Here is a 27631-nt window from a genome sequence, read left to right as displayed (position 1 = left end):
TCACACACTGACGGCGGGAGCTGCCATGCAAGGCGCTCACCAGGACCCATCAGGAGCAAGGGTGAAGTGTCTTGCCCAAGGACACAACGTACGTGACTAGGATGGTAGAATGTTGGGATTGAACCAATCACCCTCTGATTGCTGGCACAACCACTCTACCAATCAATCAATCAATCAATCAATGTTTATTTATATAGCCCCAAATCACAAATGTCTCAAAGGACTGCACAAATCATTACGACTACAACATCCTCGGAAGAACCCACAAAAGGGCAAGGAAAACTCACAACCAGTGGGCAGGGAGAATTCACATCCAGTGGGACGCCAGTGACAATGCTGACTATGAGAAACCTTGGAGAGGACCTCAGATGTGGGCAACCCCCCCCCCCCCCCCCCCCTCTAGGGGACCGAAAGCAATGGATGTCGAGCGGGTCTAACATGATACTGTGAAAGTTCAATCCATAGTGGCTCCAACACAGCCGCGAGAGTTCAGTCCAAAGCGGATCCAAGACAGCAGCGAGAGTCCCGTCCACAGGAGACCATCTCAAGCGGAGGCGGATCAGCAGCGTAGAGATGTCCCCAATCGATACAGGCGAGCGGTTCATCCTGGGTCCCGACGAGCGGTCCATCCTGGGTCTCGACTCTGGACAGCCAGTACTTCATCCATGGTCATCGGACCAACTTTGCCACGCCGTCCCCACTTTCAAAGCTTCAACAATTAGTTTCCATCCATCCATCCATCATCTTCCGCTTATCCGAGGTCGGGTCGCGGGGGCAACAGCCTAAGCAGGGAAACCCAGACTTCCCTCTCCCCAGCCATTTCGTCTAGCTCTTCCCGGGGGATCCCGAGGCGTTCCCAGGCCAGCCGGGAGACATAGTCTTCCCAACGTGTCCTGGGTCTTCCCCGTGGCCTCCTACCGGTTGGACGTGCCCTAAACACCTCCCTAGGAAGGCGTTCGGGTGGTATTCTGACCAGATGCCCGAACCACCTCATCTGGCTCCTCTCGATGTGGAGGAGCAGCGGCTTTACTTTGAGTTCCTCCCGGATGGCAGAGCTTCTCGCCCTATCTCTAAGGGAGAGCCCCGCCACACGGCGGAGGAAACTCATTTCGGCCGCTTGTACCCGTGATCTTATCCTTTCGGTCATGACCCAAAGCTCATGACCATAGGTGAGGATGGGAACGTAGATCGACCGGTAAATTTCAAAGCTTCAACAATTAGTTTCCTCAGTTCCCAAACGTTTATTGAGTGTTGTTAATAGAAAAGGTGATGTAACACAGTGGTGAACATGCCCTTTCCCAACTACTTTGGCACGTGTTGCAGCCATGAAATTCTAAGTTAATTATTATTTGCAAAAAAAAAAAATTGTTTGAGTTTGAACATCAAATATGTTGTCTTTGGAGTGCATTCAACTGAATATGGGTTGAAAAGGATTTGCAAATCAGGGAATAAGCGGTAGAAAATGGATGGATGGATGGATGTATTCTGTTTATATTTACATCTAACACAAATTCCCAACTCACATGGAAACGGGGTTTGTACACGTAAGTCTGGAAATGACCCGTCGTCTTATATCGAGCTGAGCTTTTCCTCCCGTCGCTCACACACTTTGACTCGGCGTCTTTTTGTGCACTCGTCATCTTCACACAAAACAAATCCACGAGTTATTTCCTCAATCCTCTCCCTGCGTGTGTGTTCAGGGCTTAAAACGCGGCGAGCAGAGCAGCATGCTGGAGCTCTTCAGGCAGAGGTTACCGACGCCGCCCTCCGGGTCCGACGGCGGCGGATTGTCATTCAGCGCCCCCACCCCCGAGCAGGAGTCGTCACGCATACGCAAACTGGAGAAACTCATCAAGAAGAGACTGTGAGTGCGCACAGGGTAGGACAGCATGCCACTTTTTTTTTTTGTTTTGCTTCACGCAGCCAGTTCGGTTCTCGTGCTGGACAATAACTAACGACTGAAGTCGGGAACGTAAACGGTTGATCATGCTAAGCTATGAAGAAACTTCCTCTGCGGTTATTTGCCGTTGCTACATACTTAATGTTCCTTTATCGCTGCAATTTTCCCAGCTTTCTGGTAATGCTCGTTCTTAATTCTATCACTTAAATTTAGGAGGAGAAGAAAATAACACTTAACCGGTGCTCTGAATGACTGTAGAATTGAGAGGGGAAGTATGATTGCTTATTTATTGCAATGTATCCACTTTCACTGACACATTCCTTCCTTTGGGAACCAGAATAGTTTGTTGTTGTTATGCGACGTAACAATTAAAGATTGCCACATGACACCTGTGACACCTTGTGGTCGATTGATTGAAAGACGGAGTAGACATTGTTCGAAACTTTGATCAGCGGAACCGAGTTTTGTCTCCACTCGAGCACGTCGTGTGCTGCATGCAGGCAACACCCATTGAAACAACCTTGATTTGACTTAAGTGTGCTTACGTACTGACTTTGACAAAATGTTGCATAATAGTTGTGTTTTTAAACTGAGACAACGTTGGTGTCTAACGTTGCTTGGGAAATTTCCGATATTCAATGGTCCTGTCAATGTCAGGACCCAACGTTGATTAAACGTCGTCAAAAAGCAGGTTCTTTCAAGGTTGTACTTGTGTTGTAGAATTATGGTTGGGAAATAAGAAAAATTCAATGGTCAAATTAACATCACAACCCAAAATTGATTAAATGTGGTCAAAAAGCATGTTGTTTCAATGTACTTCTATTGTAGAATATTGGTTGGGAAATGACTAAAAGTCAATGGACAAATGCACTGTGAAATTGTCCATAGATTTTATGGACTTAAGTCACCAGAATTTACAGTAACTTGTTTACATTTACAGTAATGCAATATGTAAAAAATAGTCAGTAGATTTCAAAGTAAAAAAAATTACAAAGTAACATTAATACCCTTTTTTTTTTCATTTACAGTAATGCACTCTGAAATTGTCCATAGATTTTATGAATTTTAGTCACCAGAATTTACAATAATTTGTTTCCATTTACTGTAATGCAATATAAAAAAGAATTGTCAGTAGATTTCAAAGTCAAAAATTTTAGAAAATAACATTAGTACCATTTTAATTCCATTTACAGTAATGCACTGTGAAATCGTCCATAAATTTTGTGGATTTTAGTCACCAGAATTTCAGTAACTTGTTTCCATTCACAGTAATGCAATATAGAAAAAAAAATGTCAGTAGATTTCAAAGTTAAACATTTTTGAAAATAACATTAGTACCATTTTTTTCCATTTACAGTAATGCACTGTAAAATCTTCCATAGATGTTATGGATTTTATTCACCAGAATTTACAGTAACTTGTTTCCATTTACAGTACTGCAATATAAAAAAAAAATAGTAGATTTCAAAGTTTAAAAATTTTGAAAATAACATTAGTACCATTTTTTTCCATTTACAGTAATGCACTGTAAAATCGGCCGTATATTTTATGGATTTTAGTCGCCATAATTTACAGTAATGCAATGTAAACAAAATAGTAGATTTCAAAGTTAAAACATTTAGAAAATAACATTAGTGCTATTTTAATTCCATTTACAGTAATGCACTGTAAAATCGGCCATAGATTTTATGGATTTTAGTCGCCATAATTTACAGTAACTTGTTTCCGTTTACAGTAATGCAATGTAAACAAAATAGTAGATTTCAAAGTTAAAACATTTTGAAAATAACATTAGTGCTATTTTAATTCCATTTACAGTAATGCACTGTAAAATCAGCCATTGATTTTATGGATTTAAGTCACCAAAATTTACAGTAACTTGTTTCCATTTACAGTAATGCAATATAAAAATGTTTTGTAGATTTCAAAGTTTAAAAATGTATAAAAATAACATTAATACTATTTTTTTCCATTTACAGTAATGCACTGTGAAAGAGACCTTAGATTTTATGGATTTTAGTCACCAGAATTGACAGTAACTTGTTTCCATTTACAGTAATGCAATATAAAAAAAGATAGTAGATTTCAAAGTTAAAACATTTACAAAATAACATTAGTGCTATTTTATTTCCATTTACAGTAATGCACTGTAAAATCAGCCATAGATTTTATGGATTTTAGTCGCCATAATTTACAGTAACTTGTTTCCATTTACAGTAACTTGTTTACATTTACAGTAACGCAATATAATTTTTTTGGTAGATTTCAAAGTTTAAAAATGTATAAAAATAACAATACTATTTTTTTCCATTTACAGTAATGCACTGTAAAATCAACCATGGATTTTATGGATTTTAGTTGCCAGAATTTACAGTAACTTTTTTCTATTTACAGTAATGCAATATAAAAAAGATATTAGATTTCAAAGTTAAAACATTTTGAAAATAACATTAGTGCTATTTTAATTCCATTTACAGTAATGCACTGTAAAATCGGCCATAGATTTTATGGATTTTAGTCGCCATAATTTACAGTAACTTGTTTCCATTTACAGTAATGCAATATAAAAAAAATTGTAGATTTCAAAGTTAAAAAATGTTTAAATAACATTAGTACTATTTTTTTCCATTTACAGTAATGCACTGAGAAATCGACCTTAGATTTTATGGATTTTAGTCGCCAGAATTTACAGTAACTTGTTTCCATTTACAGTAATGCAATGTAAACAAAATAGTAGATTTCAAAGTTAAAAAATTTAGAAAATAACAGTGCTATTTTATTTCCATTTACAGTAATGCACTGTAAAATCGACCATGGATTTTATGGATTTTAGTCACCAGAATTTACAGTAACTTGTTTCTATTTACAGTAATGCAATATAAAAAAAAAAAGTTATATTTCAAAGTTAAAACATTTAGAAAATAACATTAGTGCTATTTTAATTCCATTTACAGTAATGCACTGTAAAATCGGCCATATATTTTATGGATTTTAGTCGCCATAATTTACGGTAACTTGTTTCCGTTTACAGTAATGCAATATAAAAAAAAATAGATTTCAAAGTTAAAAAATTTAGAAAATAACATTGGTACTATTTTTTTCCATTTACAGTAATGCACTGTAAAATCAGCCATATATTTTATGGATTTAAGTCACCAGAATTTACAGTAACTTGTTTCCATTTACAGTACTGCAATATACATTTTTTTTGTAGATTTCAAAGTTTAAAAATTGATAAAAATAACATTAGTACTACTTTTTTCCATTTACAGTAATGCACTGTAAAATCGACCTTAGATTTTATGGATTTTAGTCGCCAGAATTTACAGTAACTTGTTTACATTTACAGTAATGCAATATAAAAAATTTTTGTAGATTTCAAAGTTTAAAAATGTATAAAAATAACAAATTTACAGTAATGCACTGTGAAATCGACCTTAGATTTTATGGATTTTAGTCGCCAGAATTTACAGTAACTTGTTTACATTTACAGTAATGCAATATAACAATTTTTTGTAGATTTCAAAGTTTAAAAATGTATAAAAATAACAAATTTACAGTAATGCACTGTGAAATCGACCTTAGATTTTATGGATTTTAGTCGCCAGAAATTACAGTAACTTGTTTCCATTATATAAAAAAAATAGTAGATTTTAAAGTTTAAAAAAAATGGCATTTTTCCATAAAAACAGCAATGTTACTGTTTTATAAATTTACAGTAATGCACTGTAAAAGTAAATTTTTATTTTTATTTGCCAGAATTTACAGTAACATGTCTCCATTTACAGTATTGCAGTATAAAAAAAATTAAAACCGTCACATTTCAAAAATGTTTTGCATAAAAACGTAAATGGTACTGTTTTTCAAATTTACAGTAATTTAAAGTAAAAAAATATATTTAAAAAAAAAACTAGGTTTTACCGTAAACTTATGAGCTGCCATTTTATTTGGATGGATTTTTTTTCTTTTTCTGTCTTACGTCAAACATTTTGATGTCAACACCCTGTGTAGGTTGATGTTTTCTAAAAAAAACAAAAACAAAATGAGTGCTGACAATTGAAGCATAGAAGAACACCAACAGTAGACATGCTGTCAACAACAAGCGAGTATATGGCGAGTATATTCCACGTCGTGATGTCCCTCAGTGTGAGGTCGCCATAGAAACATGGTCGTCAGGGAGATGGGAGCATCCGTCTCAAGCTGCTCGCCCAGAACGAGTACCTGAGGTCCATCGCCCGCATCATAAATAATCCTGTGACTGGACTTATTGTTTGGAAATTGCTGTGAATAGCGACCGCCCACACAAGTTGGAATGTGGAAATAAAGCATTTTTTTAAAGCCTGTTTACAAAATTAAATACACATAACCCATGGGTGTCAAACTCTGGCCCGCAGGCCATATTTGGCCCGCCGTGTAATTTAATTTGGCCCTCGAGGCAATATCAAATTAAAATTATAGCTGGCCCGCCGTTATTACACAGCAGCGGTGCCGCTGTAACACCGCAATTACTCAAACTTGCCAATCCGCCCGAAGTTCACCTCCCCTCCCGAAAATCTCCCAGGACAAGCATTCTCCCGATTTCCACCAGGACAACAATATTGAGGGCCTTTAGCATTCTCTACAACCTGTCATCACGTCCGCATCTCCTCCATACAAACAGCATGCAGGCCCACTCGCTTAATATATGCGGCCACTACACACACATAAGTGAATGCAAGGCATACTTGGTCAACAGCCATACAGGTCACCCTGAGGGTGGCCGTATAAACAACTTTTAACACTGTTACAAATATGCGCCACACTGTGAACTCACACCAGACAAGAATGACAAACACATTTCGGGAGAACATCTGCACTGTAACATAACATAAACACAACAGAACAAATACCCAGAATCCCTTGCAGCACTAACTCTTTCGGGACGCTACAGTAAATTTTGATATTTACCTCAGAAGGCTGCAAATAGAAAAGAGGCATTAAATTTGTATTTAAATTTTATTTGATATGCCATTGATATTTTTTTATTATTATTATTTGAAACTCGATTTTGCATGTCACTATAAAGTTACTGTATATAAGCTTTGCTTGTTCGATGCAAAACTTGTTTGGGTCCCCTATTGGTTAATTTGTTCAACCTTGGCCCGCGGCTTTGTTCAGTTTTAAATTTTGGCCCACTCTGTATTTGAGTTTGACACCCCTGACATAACACAATCTAAGTGGATCTGGGTCTTTTTAGGGACCGAATGTCCCTTTGGGACAGAGGACCCTATTGTATTTGTAATGTTTTGTTATTATTATTATTATTCCGCCGCCTCTTTGAGCTGTAATTTGACCCCCTTAACATGCTTCAAAACTCACATCAGGACTGGCAAAAATTGCCATCTAATCAAAAAACCAAAACTCAAAATTGCGCTCTAGCGCCCCCTAGGAAAAAACAGACAAACCTGCTTGTAACTTCCATTAGGAATGTCGTAGAGACATGAAACAAAAACCTCTATGTAGGTCTGACTTAGACCTATATTTCATACTCTCACATCCTTCTGCAAAAATCAACAGGAAGTTGGCAAAAACCCCTTCAAAACAAAAGTTTCCTAAAAAAAATTCATTTTTGCCTCTTTGAGCTGTAATTTGACCCCCTTAACATGCTTCAAAACTCACATCAGGACTGGCGAAAATTGCGATCTAATCAAAAAACCAAAACTCAAAATTGCGCTCTAGCGCCTCCTAGGAAAAAACAGACAAACCTGCGTGTAACTTCCATTAGGAATGTCGTAGAGACATGAAACAAAAACCTCTATATAGGTCTGACTTTGACCTAGATTTCATACTCTCACATCCTTCAGCAAAAATCAACAGGAAGTTGGCAAAAACCCCTTCAAAACAAAAGTTTCCTAAAAAAAATGTCATTTTTGCCTCTTTGAGCTGTAATTCGACCCCCTTAAAATGCTTCAAAACTCACCAAACTGGACACACACATCAGGACTGGCAAAAATTGCGATCTAGGAAAAAAAAAAAAAAAAAACAAAGCTCAAAATTGCGCTCTAGCGCCCCCTAGGAATAAAACACAGACAAAACAGCTCCTAGGAAGAAAACACAGACAAAACTGCTTGTAACTTCCGGTAGGGATGTCGTAGAGACATGAAACAAAAACCTCTATGTAGGTCTCACTTAGACCTACATATATCATTTACATCCTTCTGCAAAAATCAACAGGAAGTTGGCAAAAACCCCTTTAAAACAAAAGTTTCCTAAAAAAAATGTCATTTTTGCCTCTTCGAGGTGTAATTTGACCCCCTTAATATACTTCAAAACTCACCGAATTGGACACACACATCAGGACTGGCGAAAATTGCGATCTAAGAAAAAAAAACAACCCCAAAGCTCAAAATTGCGCTCTAGCACCTCCTAGGAATAAAACACAGACAAAACTGCTCCTAGGAAGAAAACACAGACAAAACTGCTTGTAACTTCCAGTAGGGATGCCGTTGAGACATGAAACAAAAACCTCTATGTAGGTCTCACTTAGACCTACATATATCATTTACATCCTTCTGCAAAAATCAGCAGGAAGTTGGCAAAAACCCCTTCAAAACAAAAGTTTCCTAAAAAAAAATTTCATTTTTGCCTCTTTGAGCTGTAATTTGACCCCCTTAAAATGCTTCAAAACTCACCAAACTGGACACACACATCAGGACTGGCAAAAATTGCGGTCTAGGAAAAAAAACAACAACCCCAAAGCTCAAAATTGCGCTCTAGCGCCCCCTAGGAATAAAACACAGACAAAACTGCTCCTAGGAAGAAAACACAGACAAAACTGCTTGTAACTTCCGGTAGGGATGTCGTAGAGACATGAAACAGAAACCTCTATGTAGGTCTCACTTAGACCTACATATATCATTTACATCCTTCCGCAAAAATCAACAGGAAGTTGGCAAAAACCCCTTTAAAACAAATGTTTCCTAAAAAAATGTCATTTTTGCCTCTTCGAGGTGTAATTTGACCCCCTTAATATACTTCAAAACTCACCGAATTGGACACACACATCAGGACTGGCGAAAATTGCGATCTAAGAAAAAAAAAAAACCCAAAGCTCAAAATTGCACTCTAGCGCCCCCTAGGAAAAAACAGACAAAACTGCTTGTAACTTCCATTAGGAATGTCGTAGAGACATGAAACAAAAACCTCTATGTAGGTCTGACTTAGACCTATATTTCATACTCTCACATCCTTCTGCAAAAATCAACAGGAAGTTGGCAAAAACCCCTTTAAAACAAATGTTTCCTAAAAAAAATGTCATTTTTGCCTCTTCGAGGTGTAATTTGACCCCCTTAATATACTTCAAAACTCACCAAATTGGACACACACATCAGGACTGGCGAAAATTGCGATCTAAGAAAAAAAAAAACCCCAAAGCTCAAAATTGCGCTCTAGCACCTCCTAGGAATAAAACACAGACAAAACTGCTCCTAGGAAGAAAACACAGACAAAACTGCTTGTAACTTCCAGTAGGGGTGCCATTGAGACATGAAACGAAAACCTCTATGTAGGTCTCACTTAGACCTACATTTATCATTTACATTCTTCAGCAAAAAGCAACAAGGAAGTTGGCAAATACCCTTTCAACACAAAAGTTTTGTAAAAACCTGTCACCTTTTTTCAAACATTATCTCCTCCGAGCGCGTTTGTTGTGTCGGCTTCAAACTCGCGCAGGAAAGAGATTGAACCCTTATGATTAAAAGTTGATGAAAGAGTTTTTCTAACAGCTCCGGTTTAGAATTTACGAGCCTTCAAAGAACTGCTGCGCTGCTGCCGTCTCAAGATGGCCGCTTAAAAGCAGGAAGCACCAGCGTGACCACACAATGCAGAGAAGGTAGGTAATGTGCGGGTAAAGATATGTTGACTGGGTGAAAGAAGGAGGCAGCAGTTTGACACCAGGATACAGAGAAGGTAGGTAATGTGCAGGTAAAGATATGATGTCTGGGTGATGGCAGGAAGCACCAGCGTGTATGGGTGAATGAAAGAAGCATCGGTGTGACCCCAGGATGCAGGGAAGGGAGGCAATGTGCAGGTAAAGATATGTTGAATGGGTGAACGGGTCCATCGCTACTTGCAGCTTTAATTTTTCATTATTTTTTGTGTCAATTATATTTGTGTTTAATAAATGGGAATTGGAATACAGTCAATGTATTTGAATTTCATTTTAAATACAAAAAACGTACCTGGCTTTTGTTTTGAAATACGAAAAATACAACTGAAATGCAAAAGCAGTTGGTTTGGAATTTTATTTTGAAACACAACTTAAAACAGTGTTCTATTTGTGTGGAAAAACAATATATTTTACTTTTTTGTTTTTAAAGTAAAGATTAAATTATTTTATAGTTAACGTAAGAAAAATAACCAGTAAACTGAAACAAAAAAGCACCAAAAACTAGCTTTTTTTTCGCCTTTTTTTTCATTATTTCGACACCTGAAACAGAAGTTGGTCATTTAGAGAAAAAAATGAAGCGTTTTCTTGTATCTTGCGCCAGAGAGACCAAATGATCATTTTAATTTGTTTTTAATACATAAACTTAGGATACAACGCCACACTTTTTTTAATTCCTGCAGGCCAGTTCACTGATTTTGGAGCAATTTCCGGTTCCGGTTACATTTGTTGTTATTTTTGGTTTCTGCTGCTTGTTGTATGAACTGTACAAGGGAAAACAAACTTGTTTATGAATTAATTATTGTTCTTCGACACTCTAAAATGATTTTTTTTATTTTCAATATAAGTTTCTGTAATTGAAAATAAAAATAAACGCTTAAAAAAAGCAACAACTGCGCACTGCCATGCGGAGAAAATAAAATGTACTGTTGAACTCCAACAAAAAAGAGCAGACGATCATATAAATATGTTTTTTATATACATAAACTTTGGATACAACGCCCCACTGTTTTTTTTTTTCCCGCAGGCCAGTTCACGGGCTTGACTTTGTAACAATTTCCGGTTCTGATTGCATTTCCGGTGACGGAATCTAAGCAAACATGTTTCTGCTTCATTTTTTTTTTTAGTTTCTGCTGGCTTGTTGTATGAACTATACAAGTAAAAAAACAAAAAAAACTTGTTTAGGAATTAGTTATTGTTCTTCGACACTCCAAAAGGAAAATATTTATTTTTCAATGGTGTTTTCAAAATAAAAGTAACGCTAATTAAAAAAAAACAACTGCGCTCTGCAATGCGGAGAAAATAAAGTGTACTGTAGAACCCTGCATTAAAAAAGAGCAGACGATCGTATGAATATGTTTTTTATATACATAAACTTTGGATACAACGCCTTACTGTTTTGTTTTTCCCGCAGGCCAGATCACGGGCTTGACTTTGTAGCAATTTCCGGTTCTGATTGCATTTCCGGTGTCGGAATATGAGAAAACATCTGTTTTTGCTTCGGGTTTTTTTTTCTTTTTCTGCTGACATGTTGTATGAACTGTACAAGTAAAAAAATTGTTTAGGAATTAATTATTGTTCCAAAAGGAAAATATTTATTTTTCAATGGTATTTTCAAAATAAAACAACTGCGCACTGCTGTGCGGGGAAAATAAAGTGTGCTGTTGCACCCTGCATCAAAAAAAGAGCAGATGAATATGCTTTTTATACGTAAACTTTGGATAAAACGCCTTACTGTTTTGTTTTCCTGCAGGCCAGTTCACGGGCTTGACTTTGCAGCAATTTCCGGTTCTGATTGCATTTCCGGTGTCGGAATATGAAAAAAACATCTGTTTTTGCTTCGTTTTTTTTTTGTTTCTGCTGAAATGTTGTATGAACTGTACAAGTAAAAAAAATTGTTTAGGAATTAATTATTGTTCCAAAAGGAAAATATTTATTTTTCAATGGTATTTTCAAAATAAAACAACTGCGCACTGCCGTGCGGGGAAAATAAAGTGTACTGTTGCACCCTGCATCAAAAAAAGAGCAGACGATCATAGGAATATGTTTTTTATACATAAACTTTGGATAAAACGCCTTACTGTTTTGTTTTCCTGCAGGCCAGTTCACGGGCTTGACTTTGCTCAATTTCCGGTTCTGATTGCATTTCCGGTGTCGGAATATGAAAAAAACATCTGTTTTTGCTTGGTTTTTTTTTGTTTCTGCTGAAATGTTGTATGAACTGTACAAGTAAAAATAATTAAAAAAAACTTGTTTAGGAATTAGTTATTGTTTTTCGACACTCGGAAAAAGGAAAATATTAATTTTTCAATGGTATTTTCAAAATAAAACAACGGCGCACTGCCATGCGGGGAAAATAAAGTGTACTGTTGCACCCTGCATCAAAAAAAAAAACAGACGATCATATGAATATGTTTTTTATACATAAACTTTGGATAAAACGCCTTACTGTTTTGTTTTCCTGCAGGCCAGTTCACGGGCTTGACTTTGCTCAATTTCCGGTTCTGATTGCATTTCCGGTGTCGGAATATGAAAAAAAACATCTGTTTTTGCTTCGGTTTTTTTTTGTTTCTGCTGAAATGTTGTATGAAATGTACAAGTAAACATAATTTAAAAAAAAACTTGTTTAGGAATTAGTTATTGTTCTTCGACACTCCAAAAGGATTTTTTATTTTTTCAATGGTATTTTCAAAATAAAACAACTGCGCACTGCCAAGCAGGGAAAATAAAGTGTACTGTGGAACCCTGCATAAAAAAAGAGCAGACGATCATATGAATATGTTTTTTATACATAAACTTTGGATAAAACGCTTTACTGTTTTGTTTTCCTGCAGGCCAGTTCACGGGCTTGACTTTGCAGCAATTTCCGGTTCCTGTTGCATTTCCGGTGTCGGAGTATGAGAAAATTTCTCTTTTTGGTTCAATTTCTGCTTCTCTATAAGATAAAAATAAAGTAATTTTTTTCATATTTAGTCATTGTTCTTCCACACTGTAAAAGAATAACTCAGTTTAGTTACATCGTATTTTGTTCGTAGTTCAAAACCAAAATCATGTCAAGAACCAAAATATTCACTAACTAACCCCTCCTCTCTGTATCATTTGAAGGGTTTTTGTATGGTTCCCGCGGTGTGAAAACGTATAATTACTTGACCCAAAAGGTGTTTTTTAAGAAATGTTTATGGAATATATAATTATCTCAATTAGGGAAGGTGCCTTTTAGGACAGATTGGTTTCTGCTTTGCTGTTCTTTCCCAGCCAATCAGCGTCGAGGAAAGGCCTTAAAGGGGCGGGTCTTTCCCCCTTTAATGTCTGACGTCTCCGAGCGAGAAGTTTGAAGTAAAGCGGCGATGCTGCCATTAAATGTTCCAAAATATCCTTCTTCATAGTTGGCGGCGTGCTGGTTTTCTTCGACGTTCCCCGTGAAAGAAGTATTGTGAACGTTTCCAGGCTGGTTTTGTTGACTTTTTTTTTTTTTTGAAGCCCCGCAAAGAGGAAATTGTGGAACATTTGTGTCTTTCCGCCGGGACTTTCACAACTCTGCTCTCTCTTGAAATGGTGGGAGTGTTAAACTTGACAAATGTTTGCCAAGAGGAGCTTCTAGGCATGAGCTGCAAGGCGGACAGAGGTCTCGACAGTCCGGACTCCGGCTTGCCGCCCAGTCCGAGTCCCGGCAACTGGCTGCTGCCGGCGGACAAAGCCCGCGGCGTGAGTCCGCTGCCCGAAGATGATGGACGCAACTCCGCGGTAGGAAACTCTCCTCTTTCCCCTATAAAACTGTATTAAAATTATTATTTTTGTCGGTCTTCACTACATAATACACATATATGTATTATGAAGAGAACCGACATGTATATACATATAGATAACTACAACGTATCCCACCCGGCATCCTTTAATTCCTACTGTACAGTAAGTTAATTATGACAAGAACCATGTCCTTTTTATTTATCCATCCATTATCTACCGCTTATTCCCTTCGGGGTTGCAGGGGACGCTGGAGCTTATCTTTATTTATATTGAATATGAATTATGAGAACATGTCGTGAAAACATGGCTACCTAGAGGGCGCTATTGTGACCGCTGGATGGAAGCATGTGTCCGCCACTCAAAAGTAATTTAATACACAAATTCTCTAATAAATTCAAAATTGAGATACAAAGTTGTAATTTGGGCTTTTGATGTCACGATCATTACTTAGCAATTGGAGTTAGTCATATTTAGGTCTTCATCTCAAAATTTGTCATTTTTCCTTACAATTTGGCAAGTTTCCTTACAATTTGGCCTCCTTAGTGCTGTTTTTTTTCACACAATTTTGCCGTTTTTTTCAAACTCTTTTGCCGTATTTTTTACACGCTTTTGCCGTATTTTTCATGCGCTTTTGCCGTTTTTGCTGTTTTTTTCACACACTTTTGCTTATTTCCACACAATTTTGCTGTTTTTTCACACAATTTTGCTGTTTTTTCACACAATTTTGCTGTTTTTTCACACAATTTTGCCGTTTTTTCACACAATTTTGCCGTTTTTTCACACAATTTTGCCGTTTTTCACACAATTTTGCCGTTTTTCACACAATTTTGCCGTTTTTCACACAATGTTGCCGTTTTTTCACACAATGTTGCCGTTTTTTCACACAATGTTGCCGTTTTTTCACACAATGTTGCCGTTTTTTCACACAATGTTGCCGTTTTTTCACACAATGTTGCCGTTTTTTCACACAATGTTGCCGTTTTTTCACACAATGTTGCCGTTTTTTCACACAATGTTGCCGTTTTTTCACACAATGTTGCCGTTTTTTCACACAATTTTGCTGTATTTGAAACGCTTTTGCCGTTTTTTTCACACAATTTTGCTGTTTTTTCACACACTTTTGCCGTTTTTCACACACTTTTGCCGTTTTTCACACACTTTTGCCGTTTTTCACACACTTTTGCCGTTTTTCACACACTTTTGCCGTTTTTCACACACTTTTGCCGTTTATTCACACACTTTTGCCGTTTATTCACACACTTTTGCCGTTTATTCACACACTTTTGCTGTTTATTCACACACTTTTACCTGTTATTTCCACACAATTTTGCATTGGTTTTTTCGCACACTTTCGCAGTTTTTACCTTTATATTGAATACAAAGTATGAGAACATGTCTACCTAGAGGGCGCTAGTGTGCAAACATGACTAATATTCCTTCTGACTGCTGGATGGAAGCATGTGTCCGCCACTCAAAAATAATTAATACACCAATTCTTTAATAAATTCAAAATTAAGATACAAAGTTGTAATTTGGGTTTTTGATGTCACGATCATGACTTAGCAATTGGACTTAGTCATAATAATATCTTAATCTCAAAATTTGGCATTTTTCCTCACAATTTGGCATTTTTCCTTACAATTTGGCATTTTTCTCTCAATAGTGCCCTTTTCCTTACAATTTGGTATTTTTCTCACAATAGTGCCCTTTTCCTCACAATTTGGCATTTTTCTCACAATAGTGCCCTTTTCCTCACAATTTGGCATTTTTCTCACAATAGTGCCCTTTTCCTCACACGCTTTTGCTGGGTTTTTTCCACGCGCTTTTGCCGTTTTTTTCACGCGCTTTTGCCATTTTTTTTCACACGCTTTTGCCATTTTTTTTCACACGCTTTTGCCTGTTATTTCCACCACACGCTTTTGCCTGTTATTTCTACACAATTTCGCTGGGGGTTTTTTTACACACTTTTGCCGTTTTTTCTCACACAATTTTGCTGTTTTTATCTTTATTTATATTGAATACAAAGTATGAGAACATGGCTACCTAGAGGGCGCTAGTGTGCAAACATGACTAATATTCCTTCTGACTGCTGGATGGAAGCATGTGTCCGCCACAAAAAAATAATTAATACACCAATTCTTTAATAAATTCAAAATTGAGATACAAAGTTGTAATTTGGGTTTTTGATGTCACGATCATGACTTAGCAATTGGACTTAGTCATATTTATGTCTTCATCTCACAATTTGGCCTTTTTCCTCACAATTTGGCCTTTTTCCTCACAATTTGGCCTTTTTCCTCACAATTTGGCCTTTTTCCTCACAATTTGGCCTTTTTCCTCACAATTTGGCCTTTTTTCACACAATTTTGCCGTTTATTTCACACAATTTTGCCGTTTATTTCACACTTGCCGTTTATTTCACACTTGCCGTTTTTTAACACATACTTTTGCCTGTTATTTCCATACAATTTTGCCGTTTATTTCACACTTGCCGTTTTTTAACACATACTTTTGCCTGTTATTTCCATACAATTTTGCCGTTTTTTTCCACGCAATTTTGCTGGGGGTTTTTTCACCCAATTTTGCCTGTTTTTTTAACACCCAATTTTGCCTGTTTTTTTAACACGCTTTTGCCGTTTTTTTCACACAATTTTGCCTTGTCTTTTTCACGCAATTTTGCCGTTTTTTTCACACAATTTTGCCTGGTCTTTTTCACGCAATTTTGCCGTTTTTATCTTTATATTGAATACAAAGTATGAGAACATGTCATGAAAACATGGCTACCTAGAGGGCGCTAGTGTGCAAACATGACTAATATTCCTTCTGACTGCTGGATGGAAGCATGTGTCCACCACTCAAAAATAATTAATACCCCAATTCTTTAATAAATTCAAAATTGAGATACAAAGTTGTAATTTGGGTTTTTGATGTCACGATCATGACTTAGCAATTGGACTTAGTCATAATAATGTCTTCATCTCAAAATTTGGCATTTTTCCTTACAATTTGGCCTCCTTTTTCCTCACAATAGTGCCGTTTTTTTTCACACACTTTTGCCGTATTTTTCACACGCTTTTGCCGTATTTTTCACACGCTTTTGCCGTTTTTTTCACACATTTTTGCCATGGTTTTTTCACACACTTTTGCCATGGTTTTTTCACACAATTTTGCCATGGTTTTTTCACACGTTTGCCTGGTCTTTTTCGCACAATTTTGCCTGGTCTTTTTCGCACTTTTTTGCCGTTTTTTACACACACTTTTGCCGTTTTTATCTTTATATTGAATACAAAGTATGAGAACATGTCGTGAAAACATGGCTACCTAGAGGGCGCTAGTGTGCAAACATGACTAATATTCCTTCTGACCGCTGAATGGAAGCATGTGTCCGCCACTCAAAAATAATTAATACCCCAATAAATTCAAAATTGAGATACAAAGTTGTAATTTGGGCTCTTGATGTCACGATCATGACTTAGCAATTGGACTTAGTCATTATGTCTTCATTTCACAATTTGGCATTTTTCCTTACAATTTGGCCTTTTTCCTCCCAATTTGGCCTCCTTTTTCCTCACAATTTGGCCTCCTTTTTCCACGCAATTTTGCCGGGGGGTTTTTCACACAATTTTGCCGTTTCTTCACCCAATTTTGCCAGTTTTTTTAACACCCAATTTTGCCTGTTTTTAACAGACAATTTTGCCTGTTTTTAACAGACAATTTTGCCTGTTTTTAACAGACAATTTTGCCTGTTTTTAACAGACAATTTTGCCTGTTTTTAACAGACAATTTTGCCTGTTTTTAACAGACAATTTTGCCTGTTTTTAACAGACAATTTTGCCGTTTTTTTCCCACACAATTTTGCCGCTTATTTCACACAATTTTGCCATTTTTTTTTCACACTTTTGCCGTTTTTATCTTTATATTGAATACAAAGTATGAGAACATGTCGTGAAAACATGGCTACCTAGAGGGCGCTAGTGTGCAAACATGACTAATATTCCTTCTGACCGCTGAATGGAAGCATGTGTCCGCCACTCAAAAATAATTAATACCCCAATAAATTCAAAATTGAGATACAAAGTTGTAATTTGGGCTCTTGATGTCACGATCATGACTTAGCAATTGGACTTAGTCATTATGTCTTCATTTCACAATTTGGCATTTTTCCTTACAATTTGGCATTTTTCCTCACAATTTGGCCTCCTTTTTCCTCACAATAGTGCCGTTTTTTTTCACACACTTTTGCCGTATTTTTCACACGCTTTTGCCGTATTTTTCACACGCTTTTGCCGTTTTTTTCACACATTTTTGCCATGGTTTTTTCACACACTTTTGCCATGGTTTTTTCACACAATTTTGCCATGGTTTTTTCACACGTTTGCCTGGTCTTTTTCGCACAATTTTGCCTGGTCTTTTTCGCACTTTTTTGCCGTTTTTTACACACACTTTTGCCGTTTTTATCTTTATATTGAATACAAAGTATGAGAACATGTCGTGAAAACATGGCTACCTAGAGGGCGCTAGTGTGCAAACATGACTAATATTCCTTCTGACCGCTGAATGGAAGCATGTGTCCGCCACTCAAAAATAATTAATACCCCAATAAATTCAAAATTGAGATACAAAGTTGTAATTTGGGCTCTTGATGTCACGATCATGACTTAGCAATTGGACTTAGTCATTATGTCTTCATTTCACAATTTGGCATTTTTCCTTACAATTTGGCCTTTTTCCTCCCAATTTGGCCTCCTTTTTCCTCACAATTTGGCCTCCTTTTTCCACGCAATTTTGCCGGGGGGTTTTTCACACAATTTTGCCGTTTCTTCACCCAATTTTGCCAGTTTTTTTAACACCCAATTTTGCCTGTTTTTAACAGACAATTTTGCCTGTTTTTAACAGACAATTTTGCCTGTTTTTAACAGACAATTTTGCCTGTTTTTAACAGACAATTTTGCCTGTTTTTAACAGACAATTTTGCCTGTTTTTAACAGACAATTTTGCCTGTTTTTAACAGACAATTTTGCCGTTTTTTTCCCACACAATTTTGCCGCTTATTTCACACAATTTTGCCATTTTTTTTTCACACTTTTGCCGTTTTTATCTTTATATTGAATACAAAGTATGAGAACATGTCGTGAAAACATGGCTACCTAGAGGGCGCTAGTGTGCAAACATGACTAATATTCCTTCTGACCGCTGAATGGAAGCATGTGTCCGCCACTCAAAAATAATTAATACCCCAATAAATTCAAAATTGAGATACAAAGTTGTAATTTGGGCTCTTGATGTCACGATCATGACTTAGCAATTGGACTTAGTCATTATGTCTTCATTTCACAATTTGGCATTTTTCCTTACAATTTGGCATTTTTCCTCACAATTTGGCCTCCTTTTTCCTCACAATTTGGCCTCCTTTTTCCACGCAATTTTGCCGGGGGGTTTTTCACACAATTTTGCCGTTTCTTCACCCAATTTTGCCAGTTTTTTTAACACCCAATTTTGCCTGTTTTTAACAGACAATTTTGCCTGTTTTTAACAGACAATTTTGCCTGTTTTTAACAGACAATTTTGCCTGTTTTTAACAGACAATTTTGCCTGTTTTTAACAGACAATTTTGCCTGTTTTTAACAGACAATTTTGCCTGTTTTTAACAGACAATTTTGCCGTTTTTTTCCCACACAATTTTGCCGTTTTTTTCACACGCTTTTGCCGTTTTTTTCACACGCTTTTGCCGTTTTTTTCTCACGCTTTTGCCATTTTTTTCTCACACAATTTTGCCTGGTCTTTTTCACACAATTTTGCCGTTTTTATCTTTATATTGAATACAAAGTATGAGAACATGTCGTGAAAACATGGCTACCTTCTGACTGCTGGATGGAAGCATGTGTTCGCCACTAAAAAATAATTAATACACCAATTCTTTAATAAATTCAAAATTGAGATACAAAAATGTCACAATCATGACTTAGCATTGGCACTTAGTCATAATTGTCTTCATCTCACAATATTGTCTCTTTTCCTCACAATATTGCCGCTTTTTTTCACACAATTTTGCCGCTTTTTTCACACAATTTTGCCGCTTTTTTCAAACAATTTTGCCGCTTTTTTCACACAATATTGCCGCTTTTCCTGACAATATTGCCTTTTTTTTTTACACAATTTTGCCCTGTTTGTTTCACACAATTTTTCCCTGTTTTTTTCTATGAAATAGCCAATTTGCTCAATTTACCTTTAATAAATAAATCTATATACAGTATATATATATAAAAAATGGGTATTTCTGTCTGTCATTCCGTCGTACATTTTTTTTGCTTTTACGGAAGGTTTTTTGTAGAGAATAAATGATGAAAAAAAACACTTAATTGAACGGTTTAAAAGAGGAGAAAACACAATGAAAATAAAATTTTGAATCAGTTATCGTCAAATTTCGACTCTTTAAAATTAAACCAAAAAAATGAATAGAAAAACTAGCTAATTCGAATCTTTTTGAAAAAAAAAAATTAAGATTAATTTTAGAATTTTGATGACATGTTTTAAATAGGTTAAAATCCAATCTGCCCTTTGTTAGAATATATAACAAATTGGACCAAGCTATATTTCTAACAAAGACAAATCATTTCTGCTAGATTTTCCAGAACAAAAATGTTTAAAGAAATGCAAAATACTTTGAATGAAGATTGAAATTTGATTCTACAGACTTTCTGGATGTGCCAGACTAATTTTTTTGAATTTTAATCACAAGTTTGAAGAAATATCTCACAAATATTCTTCGTCGAAAATACAGAAGCCAAAATGAAAAATTAACTTAAAATGTATTTATTATTCTTTACAATAAAAAAATACTTGAACATTGATTTAAATTGTCAGGAAAGAAGAGGAAGGAATTTAAAAGGTAAAAAGGTATATGTGTTTAAAAATACCAAAATCGTTTTTAAGGTTGTATTTTTTCTCTAAAATTGTCTTTCTGAAAGTTATAAGAAGCAAAGTAAAAAAATAAATACATTTATTTAAACAAGTGAAGACCAAGTCTTTAAAATATTTTCTTGGATTTTCAAATTCTATTTGAGTTTTGTCTCTCTTAGAATTAAAAATGTCGAGCCAAACGAGACCAGCTTGCTAGTAAATAAATACAATTAAGAAAAATAGAGGCAGCTCACTGGTAAGTGCTGCTATTTGAGCTATTTTTAGAACAGGCCAGCGGGCGACTCATCTGGTCCTTACGGGCTCCGCGTTGGTGACCCCTGATCTAGACACTATTTTACTGATTATTACGTATGTCTAGCTTGCGTGCTATTGTTTGCTTAGCTGTTGCGTATTTGATAGCTCCTATAGCCTAGCATGGTTGGTTTCCTTTTCACTTGAGTAAAATAGACTTAATAGTGTTTTATTAGAGGACATTAGAGCTAGAGCCGCACAACTAAACACGCTGCAAGATTGCTTTTGACATTTTAAGCCTTTGTTTTTGCTGATATCAGGCCGACGTCCAATATCTGTATCGGATCAGAACTAAGTATTAAAGTTCAAACCATTTTGTTGTTGTTGTTGTTGCAGGTTTCCGTTTACTCCAGCGGTTCCTCGCTGCGGCCGTTGTCGTACGGAGAGGGTATATCAGTCGATCCCAAACCTGAAGAAGTAAGGTGGGTGCTGGTCCGATTCTAATATCCGTTTTTTTGTTTGTTTTTTTGAGGCAGTAAAAGCTGGAGTTTATCCCGTCCGACTCCAGGCGTGAGGCGAGTTATTAGAGCCTGAACACACCCTTTTTGATCCAATGTAGGGTAGTGAGCACAAGAGACTCTAGGGCGACTAAACGATATCAATATATATCGCGATCGATATCAATAAAACATGTGTAAGATTGAAGGTTCGATCTTTTTTTTTTTGTTCTTCTTTGTCGGAAGAGAGCGGAAGTATGGAAGCAAGGTTGGTTGCATGAACAAAGGGCCCTCGCTGTCTGGTAACCGAGCAAGGCAGGAAGTGATCAACAGCCAATCAGGCGACAGTATCAACTATCAAGTTTGGTTGATTCTTTGCATGGAGTGAGAACAGAAAGTCAACATGAATAAGTTGGATAAAAAAAAGGATCAGTATGGCACTTTGGGGGATTTTATTTATTTATTTATTTTTAAAAAAAGGGACCATAGTCAGACCAATGGGGTCTGTAAATGATGTAAGACCATCTGAGCTACGCTCACCCTTTAGAGCACAGCTGTAACTTCCTGCCACTAAACCTGCAGAAAACACTTGTCTTGATGCTGTTTTGTGGCCAATACAGTTGGACCGCCACAATTGGTTTTGGTCCAACCTGTTAAGCCCCCGCTCATAAACATCCCATCAATCATCTTGCTCCCTGGACAACATTATTCTATCTACCAAACAGAAACTGCTGCTCTAAGCTGCAAGTCGGTGTTAATACAGACTTTTTTCAGGACCCCTGGAAAAACAACAACAAAGCTGCAAAAACTACACCCCACTGAACACAACTGAAAATGAGTGTCTCCAAGGTTCTAGACCACATTACCAAGAATTAACGTGGACCCCGACTTAAACAAGTTGAAAAACTTATTGGGGTGTTACTATTTATACAATCCACTTTATTTATATAACACATTTAAACAACAATAATGTTTCCAAAGTGCTGCACAGCCATGTTAAAAACTTTGCTTCTTATAACTTTCAGAAAGACAATTTTAGAGAGAAAATACAAACTTAAAAATTATTTTAGGATTTTTAAACACATATACCTTTTTACCGTTTAAATTCCTTCCTCTTCTTTCCTGACAATTTAAATCAATGTTCAGATAAATTAATTTTTTTATTGTAAAGAATAATAAATGCATTTTAATTTTTCATTTTAGCTTCTGTTTTTTTTTATGAAGAATATTTGTGAAACATTTCTTCAAACTTATTATGATTAAAATTCCAAAAATTATTCTGGCAAATCTAGAAAATCTTTAGAATCAAATTTAAATCTTATTTCAAAGTCTTAAGAATTTCTTTTAAAATTTTTGTTCTGGAAAATCTAGAAAAAATAATGATTTATCTTTGTTAGAAATATAGCTTGGTCCAATTTGTTATATATTCTAACAAAGTGCAGATTGGATTTTAACCTATTTAAAACATGTCATCAAAATTCTAAAATTAATCTTAATCAGGAAAAATTACAAATGCCATTCCATTTCCATTCATTTTCTACCGCTTATTCCCTTTCGGGGTCGCGGGGGGCGCTGGCGCATATCTCGGCTACAAACGGGCGGAAGGCGGGGTACACCCTGGACAAGTCGCCACCTCATCGCAGGGCCAAAATTACTAATAAATTATTCTTTTAATTTTTTCTAAAAGATTCGAATTAGCTAGTTTTTCCGCTTCATTTTTTTCGGTTGAATTTAGAATTTTAAAGAGTCGAAATTGAAGATAAACTGTTTCAAAATTAAATAAATTTTTTCCCCCTGTTTTCTCCTCTTTTAAACCGTTCAATTAAGTGTTTTTTTCATCATTCATTCTCTACAAAGAAAACGTCCGTAAAAGGAAAAAAAAATGTACGACGGAATGACAGACAGAAATACCCATTTTTTTATATATGTATATATATATATATATATTAGAGATGCGCGGATAGGCAATTATATCATCCGCAACCGCATCACCAAAGTCGTCATCCATCCGCCGTCCACCTGAACCAACATTTATCAGAACCCCAACCGCCCGCCACCCGCCCGCTGAAATTCATTAGAGGTCGGCCACCTTTACCACTCACAGAGCTATTTAAACCCGTTTCACAGAGTAATGAAGACAATGGGAGCCGCTAACGTTCTCGCGAATATCCAATGGCGTTCATCCCGATGACAAGAATATGGGCGTGCTGTGAAACCATTGACATTGACACTTCCAACAACATGTACAAACCGAATGTTAGTCCGGCAACATGTTGTGTGCAGCTGCCACAATCACATGTACAAGATTGAAAGGCATACTGGGTGACACAGAGTACACTTATGGTTGTGATATAAACAATTTCAACACTCTTAGTAATATGCGCCACGCTGTGAAGCCACACCTAACAAGAATGACAAACACATTTCGGGAGAACATCCTCCCAGTAACACAACATAAACGCAACACAATCAATACCCAGAATCCTTTCTATCCGTGATATTTCTGAATATATTTTACACCCCCGCACCCCCAACCCCGCCCACCTTACTGACGCATGGGGGGGGGGTTGCTGCTAGCGGAGTGTATAAGTCAGTCAGGAATTGTCACGGATACAAAGGATTCTGGGTAGTTGTTGCGTTTATGTTGTTACTGGGAGGATGTTCTCCCGAAATGTGTTTGTCATTCTTGTTTGGTGTGGCTTCACAGTGTGGCGCATATTACTAAGAGTGTTAAAATTGTTTATATCACAACCATTAGTGTACTCTGTGTCACCCAGTATGCCTTGCAATCGTGTGCATGTTGCCGCGGAAACCACACACATCTTTGCTGGACTGACAAGCAGATCGTACATGTTGTAGAAGGCGACAAAGTCAATGGCTTCATAGCACGCCCTAATACTTATTAACTGGGTGACTGCCGGCAGTCACTCTAAAGAATATTAGTGTCTTCTATTGTCTTCTTTGCTTTGTGACACGGGTCTTGAATGGCCCTTTGAATGGTAAAGGATACCGATCCCAGAACCATGTAAATCAAATATTTCCGGATGGTTCAACCGCCACCCGCCCGAATCTAATTAAAATCTATTTTTTCATCATGTCACCCGCAGTTTGTCCGCGGATGAGACCGCAAACCACGCATCTCTAATATATGTGTGTGTATATATATATATATATATATATATGTATGTATATGTATATGTATATATTAGGGCTGGGCAACGATTAAACATTTTAATCAAAGTTAATCGCACTTTTTCTCTGATTAATCGCGATTAACTGCATTGTATACGCAAAGCCCAATAATGAATTCAAAAGTAGTGTGTAGTGCACCTTTATTGGAATATTCTCCCACATGAACAAAAGCGCCAAAACATTTGTTGTGCAAACACAATTTAAATCAGTCCTTGTTAAACAGTAGCAGTTAAATAGCATATTTTATGAAAATCAACTCAAAAAATGTAAATACAAACATTTAAGCTTATTGCCACTGCCAGGGTATTTAAGTTATCCTGTTTGTTATGGAAAATAAATATAATCTACATACAAATCTCTGAGCCACAATCATAACATCTGAACAGGCAATTTCTGAGGTAACAGCAGAAAAAAAATTTTTAATCAGGGATCTTATGTTTAAAAAAACTATATTATAGGTAGTGGGCTGTTTTAGGGAATTTTTGATCAAATTATCCGTAGTAGCAATATTAATGTTGTGTTTATTCTGCGTAGTGCACTTAAAATAATTATGACCATATCTAGGAATTGATATGATGGGAATTTTTCGATTGTTTGATTGGTGCTTTGATAAACTGAAGGCATATACATGGTACTATATTGTGATGTTATGAGCCAGGGAAAAAAAGAACTACCCTACCCAGCATGCAACAGGAGTGACGAGGTTGTGTCGCCATGACGGCATCTTGTATGTTGTGATATGCACGCTCTGAAAGCAAACGTTAAGAACTCAGCCAACACTCCTGGTCTGCATTATTGATAAATAGACAGACAACACATATACTCCGCTGCTTCACAAGCCGCTGGATGTAGCCGGCAAAGTATTCCCATGCTAGCTAGCCGGTCTAGCAAGCACGCCCCATTCAGTCCAAAACGGCCCGATCTATCCACATCCAGAATTGTCTGGCGGTCGTAAGTGATCCCGGAGTGACCACGCTGTAAGCCAGCCATGACATTTGCAGAATTGTCCGGTATTTTTGCCAAATGTTCCATCTTTACCAAGAGCCCCTCGACCCCGAAGCCCATCCTGTTAAGAAAAGGCGTTAACAAAATAAAAGCATGTAAACAACATACGCAAATGTGCGATAAAATAATTGTCGGCGTTCATAGATTGATGAGTTAACTCTTAATTAACACATTAATTTGCCCACCTCTAATATATATATATATATATATATATATATATATATATATATATATATATATATATATATATATATATATATATATATATATATATATATATATATATATATATATATATATTATAGGCTTCACGGTGGCAGAGGGGTTAGTGCGTCTGCCTCACAATACGAAGGTCCTGCAGTCCTGGGTTCAAATCCAGGCTCGGGATCTTTCTGTGTGGAGTTTGCATGTTCTCCCCGTGAATGCGTGGGTTCTCTCCGGGTACTCCGGCTTCCTCCCACCTCCAAAGACATGCACCTGGGGATAGGCCCCTCCAAAGACATACACCTGGGGATAGGCCCCTCCCACTTCCAAAGACATGCACCTGGGGATAGGTTGATTGGCAACACTAAATTGGCCCTAGTGTGTGAATGTTGTCTGTCTGTGTTGGCCCTGCGATGAGGTGGCAACTTGTCCAGGGTGTACCCTGCCTTCCGCCCGATTGTAGCTGAGATAGGCGCCAGCGCCCCCCGCAACCCCGAAAGGGAATAAGCGGTAGAAAATGGATGGATGGATAGATATTAAAGGCAAATTGGCTATTTCTGGCAATTGATTTAAGTGTGTATCAAACTGGGAGCCCTTCGCATTAATCAGTACCCAAGAAGTAGCATCAGACTTCAAGCATACTGAAGTTGTGTGATAAGATACACAGGATTCTTCCAACCCCCGCCCACAGGTACACCTCGTCCGTGCGCTACGACTCCGAGCGCCACTTCATCCAGACCGTGGCCCTGGAGCCCCGGGGCCGGGCGCTGGAGCGCTGCGCCCAGACGGTGACCGCCGTGTCGCACGGCACGTGGCGGCGCTACAAGACTCAGCTGGACTTCACGCCCCGCCAGCGGCCGCAGAGTTTCCAGAGCACGGCCGTGGTCTACCCCAAGAAGGCCAGCGCCGCCTACGCCACCGAGCTGAGCTTCGACCGCCGCCGGCGAGCCCGACGCTTCCTCTCCAGCGTGGAGTTGGAGTGCGGCAGCAAGTGAGGGAGATTCTTCTGCACTGTCGGAAAACCTGCTGTTTTTTTTTTTGTTTTTTTTAATTTAGTCCTCAACTTTCCCCGGAAATTGAGCAGAAATCCTTTTTATTGTGTTTTTAATGAACTCATTGAGGAGTGGAAGACTTTCACCAGGGTGCAGCACTTTTTAGTCACGTTTTTGTGTGTACTTCTGCACTAATTGAGCACAAAATGATCTCTTCTTGCATCCTCCGGCTAGTATTCAGCATTCATTTGATAAAAGGGACTTTTGTGGGACGTCTGAGAAAGTGAGGTGACAAGCATTCTTCACACCAGGGGGACAAACTGTTTCCGCTTCACATCTTTTTTAGTGACAGTATTTATTTTATTCTTCGAGGATGTCAGATTTTTTTACCTTAATAGATATATTTGCAATATTTTTGTTGTGTAACGGTGACTTTTTGATGAGTTTGAAATAAAATCAAATGTCATTCTCTAGTTTTGGCTGTTTGTGCTCATAGAGTCTGCTCTGAGATGGGTAGGTTGTGAGTTCGAACCCCGGCCGAGTCATACCAAAGACTATAAAAATGGGAGCCGTTACCTTCCTACTAGGAACTCTGCATCAAGGCTTGGATTTGGGGGTTAAAGGCCTACTGAAACCCACTACTACCAACCATAATCTCCCTCGATTTGGGGCTCCACGCAAGATCTCATCCCCTGGGGTCAAAATGATCACTAGAACGGTGAGCAAAAATGCCAGAACCACACGGGGGGACCTGGTGAACAACCTGCAGAAAGCTGGGACCAAAGTAACAAAGGTTACCGTCAGTAACACACCACGCCGACAGGGAATCAAATCCTGCAGTGCCAGACGTGTCCCCCTGCTTAAGCCAGTGCCTGTCAAGGCCTGTCTGAAGTTTGTCAGACAGCACATGGGAGAATGTCATGTGGTCAGTTAAAACCACAATATAACTTTTTGGTATAAACTCAACTCGTCGTGTTTGGAGGAAGAAGAATACTTAGTTGCATCCCAAGAACACCAT

The 27631-nt window shown here is 37.4% G+C and overlaps 2 protein-coding genes across 3 annotated transcripts in view; both read left to right on the top strand.

Annotated features, from left to right (window-relative positions):
• The window catches only part of vps53 (VPS53 subunit of GARP complex), a 123786-nt gene extending 121491 nt beyond the window's left edge, over positions 1-2295 (top strand). For both annotated transcript variants that reach the window (XM_061919223.1, XM_061919222.1), the window contains exon 22: positions 1701-2295. In XM_061919223.1, the coding sequence (XP_061775207.1) occupies positions 1701-1868 (168 nt within the window). In that variant the 3' untranslated portion in view covers positions 1869-2295. The remainder of the gene's footprint in view (positions 1-1700) is intronic.
• A 10823-nt stretch (positions 2296-13118) lies between these two features.
• On the top strand, positions 13119-27086 carry rflnb (refilin B). The gene is made up of 3 exons (XM_061919221.1): positions 13119-13568; positions 21120-21205; positions 26313-27086. The coding sequence occupies exons 1-3, from the start codon at positions 13377-13379 to the stop codon at positions 26614-26616; spliced, it is 582 nt and encodes a 193-aa protein (XP_061775205.1). The 5' UTR covers positions 13119-13376; the 3' UTR covers positions 26617-27086.
• The last annotated feature ends 545 nt before the right edge of the window (positions 27087-27631 follow it).

This window comes from Nerophis ophidion, linkage group LG13 (assembly GCF_033978795.1).
Source record: "Nerophis ophidion isolate RoL-2023_Sa linkage group LG13, RoL_Noph_v1.0, whole genome shotgun sequence".
NCBI lineage: Eukaryota > Metazoa > Chordata > Actinopteri > Syngnathiformes > Syngnathidae > Nerophis > Nerophis ophidion.
Note: the sequence above shows the minus strand (reverse complement) of the source record. Positions and strands in the feature narration are given on the sequence as shown.

Excerpts from the sequence above, each read along its gene's own strand:
- rflnb (XM_061919221.1), top strand. The coding sequence starts at position 13,377 with ATGGTGGGAGTGTTAAACTTGACAAATGTTTGCCAAGAGGAGCTTCTA. Across the intron at positions 13,569-21,119 it reads ATGATGGACGCAACTCCGCG|GTTTCCGTTTACTCCAGCGG; the intron begins GTAGGAAACTCT and ends TTGTTGTTGCAG. Across the intron at positions 21,206-26,312 it reads CCCAAACCTGAAGAAGTAAG|GTACACCTCGTCCGTGCGCT; the intron begins GTGGGTGCTGGT and ends CCCCGCCCACAG.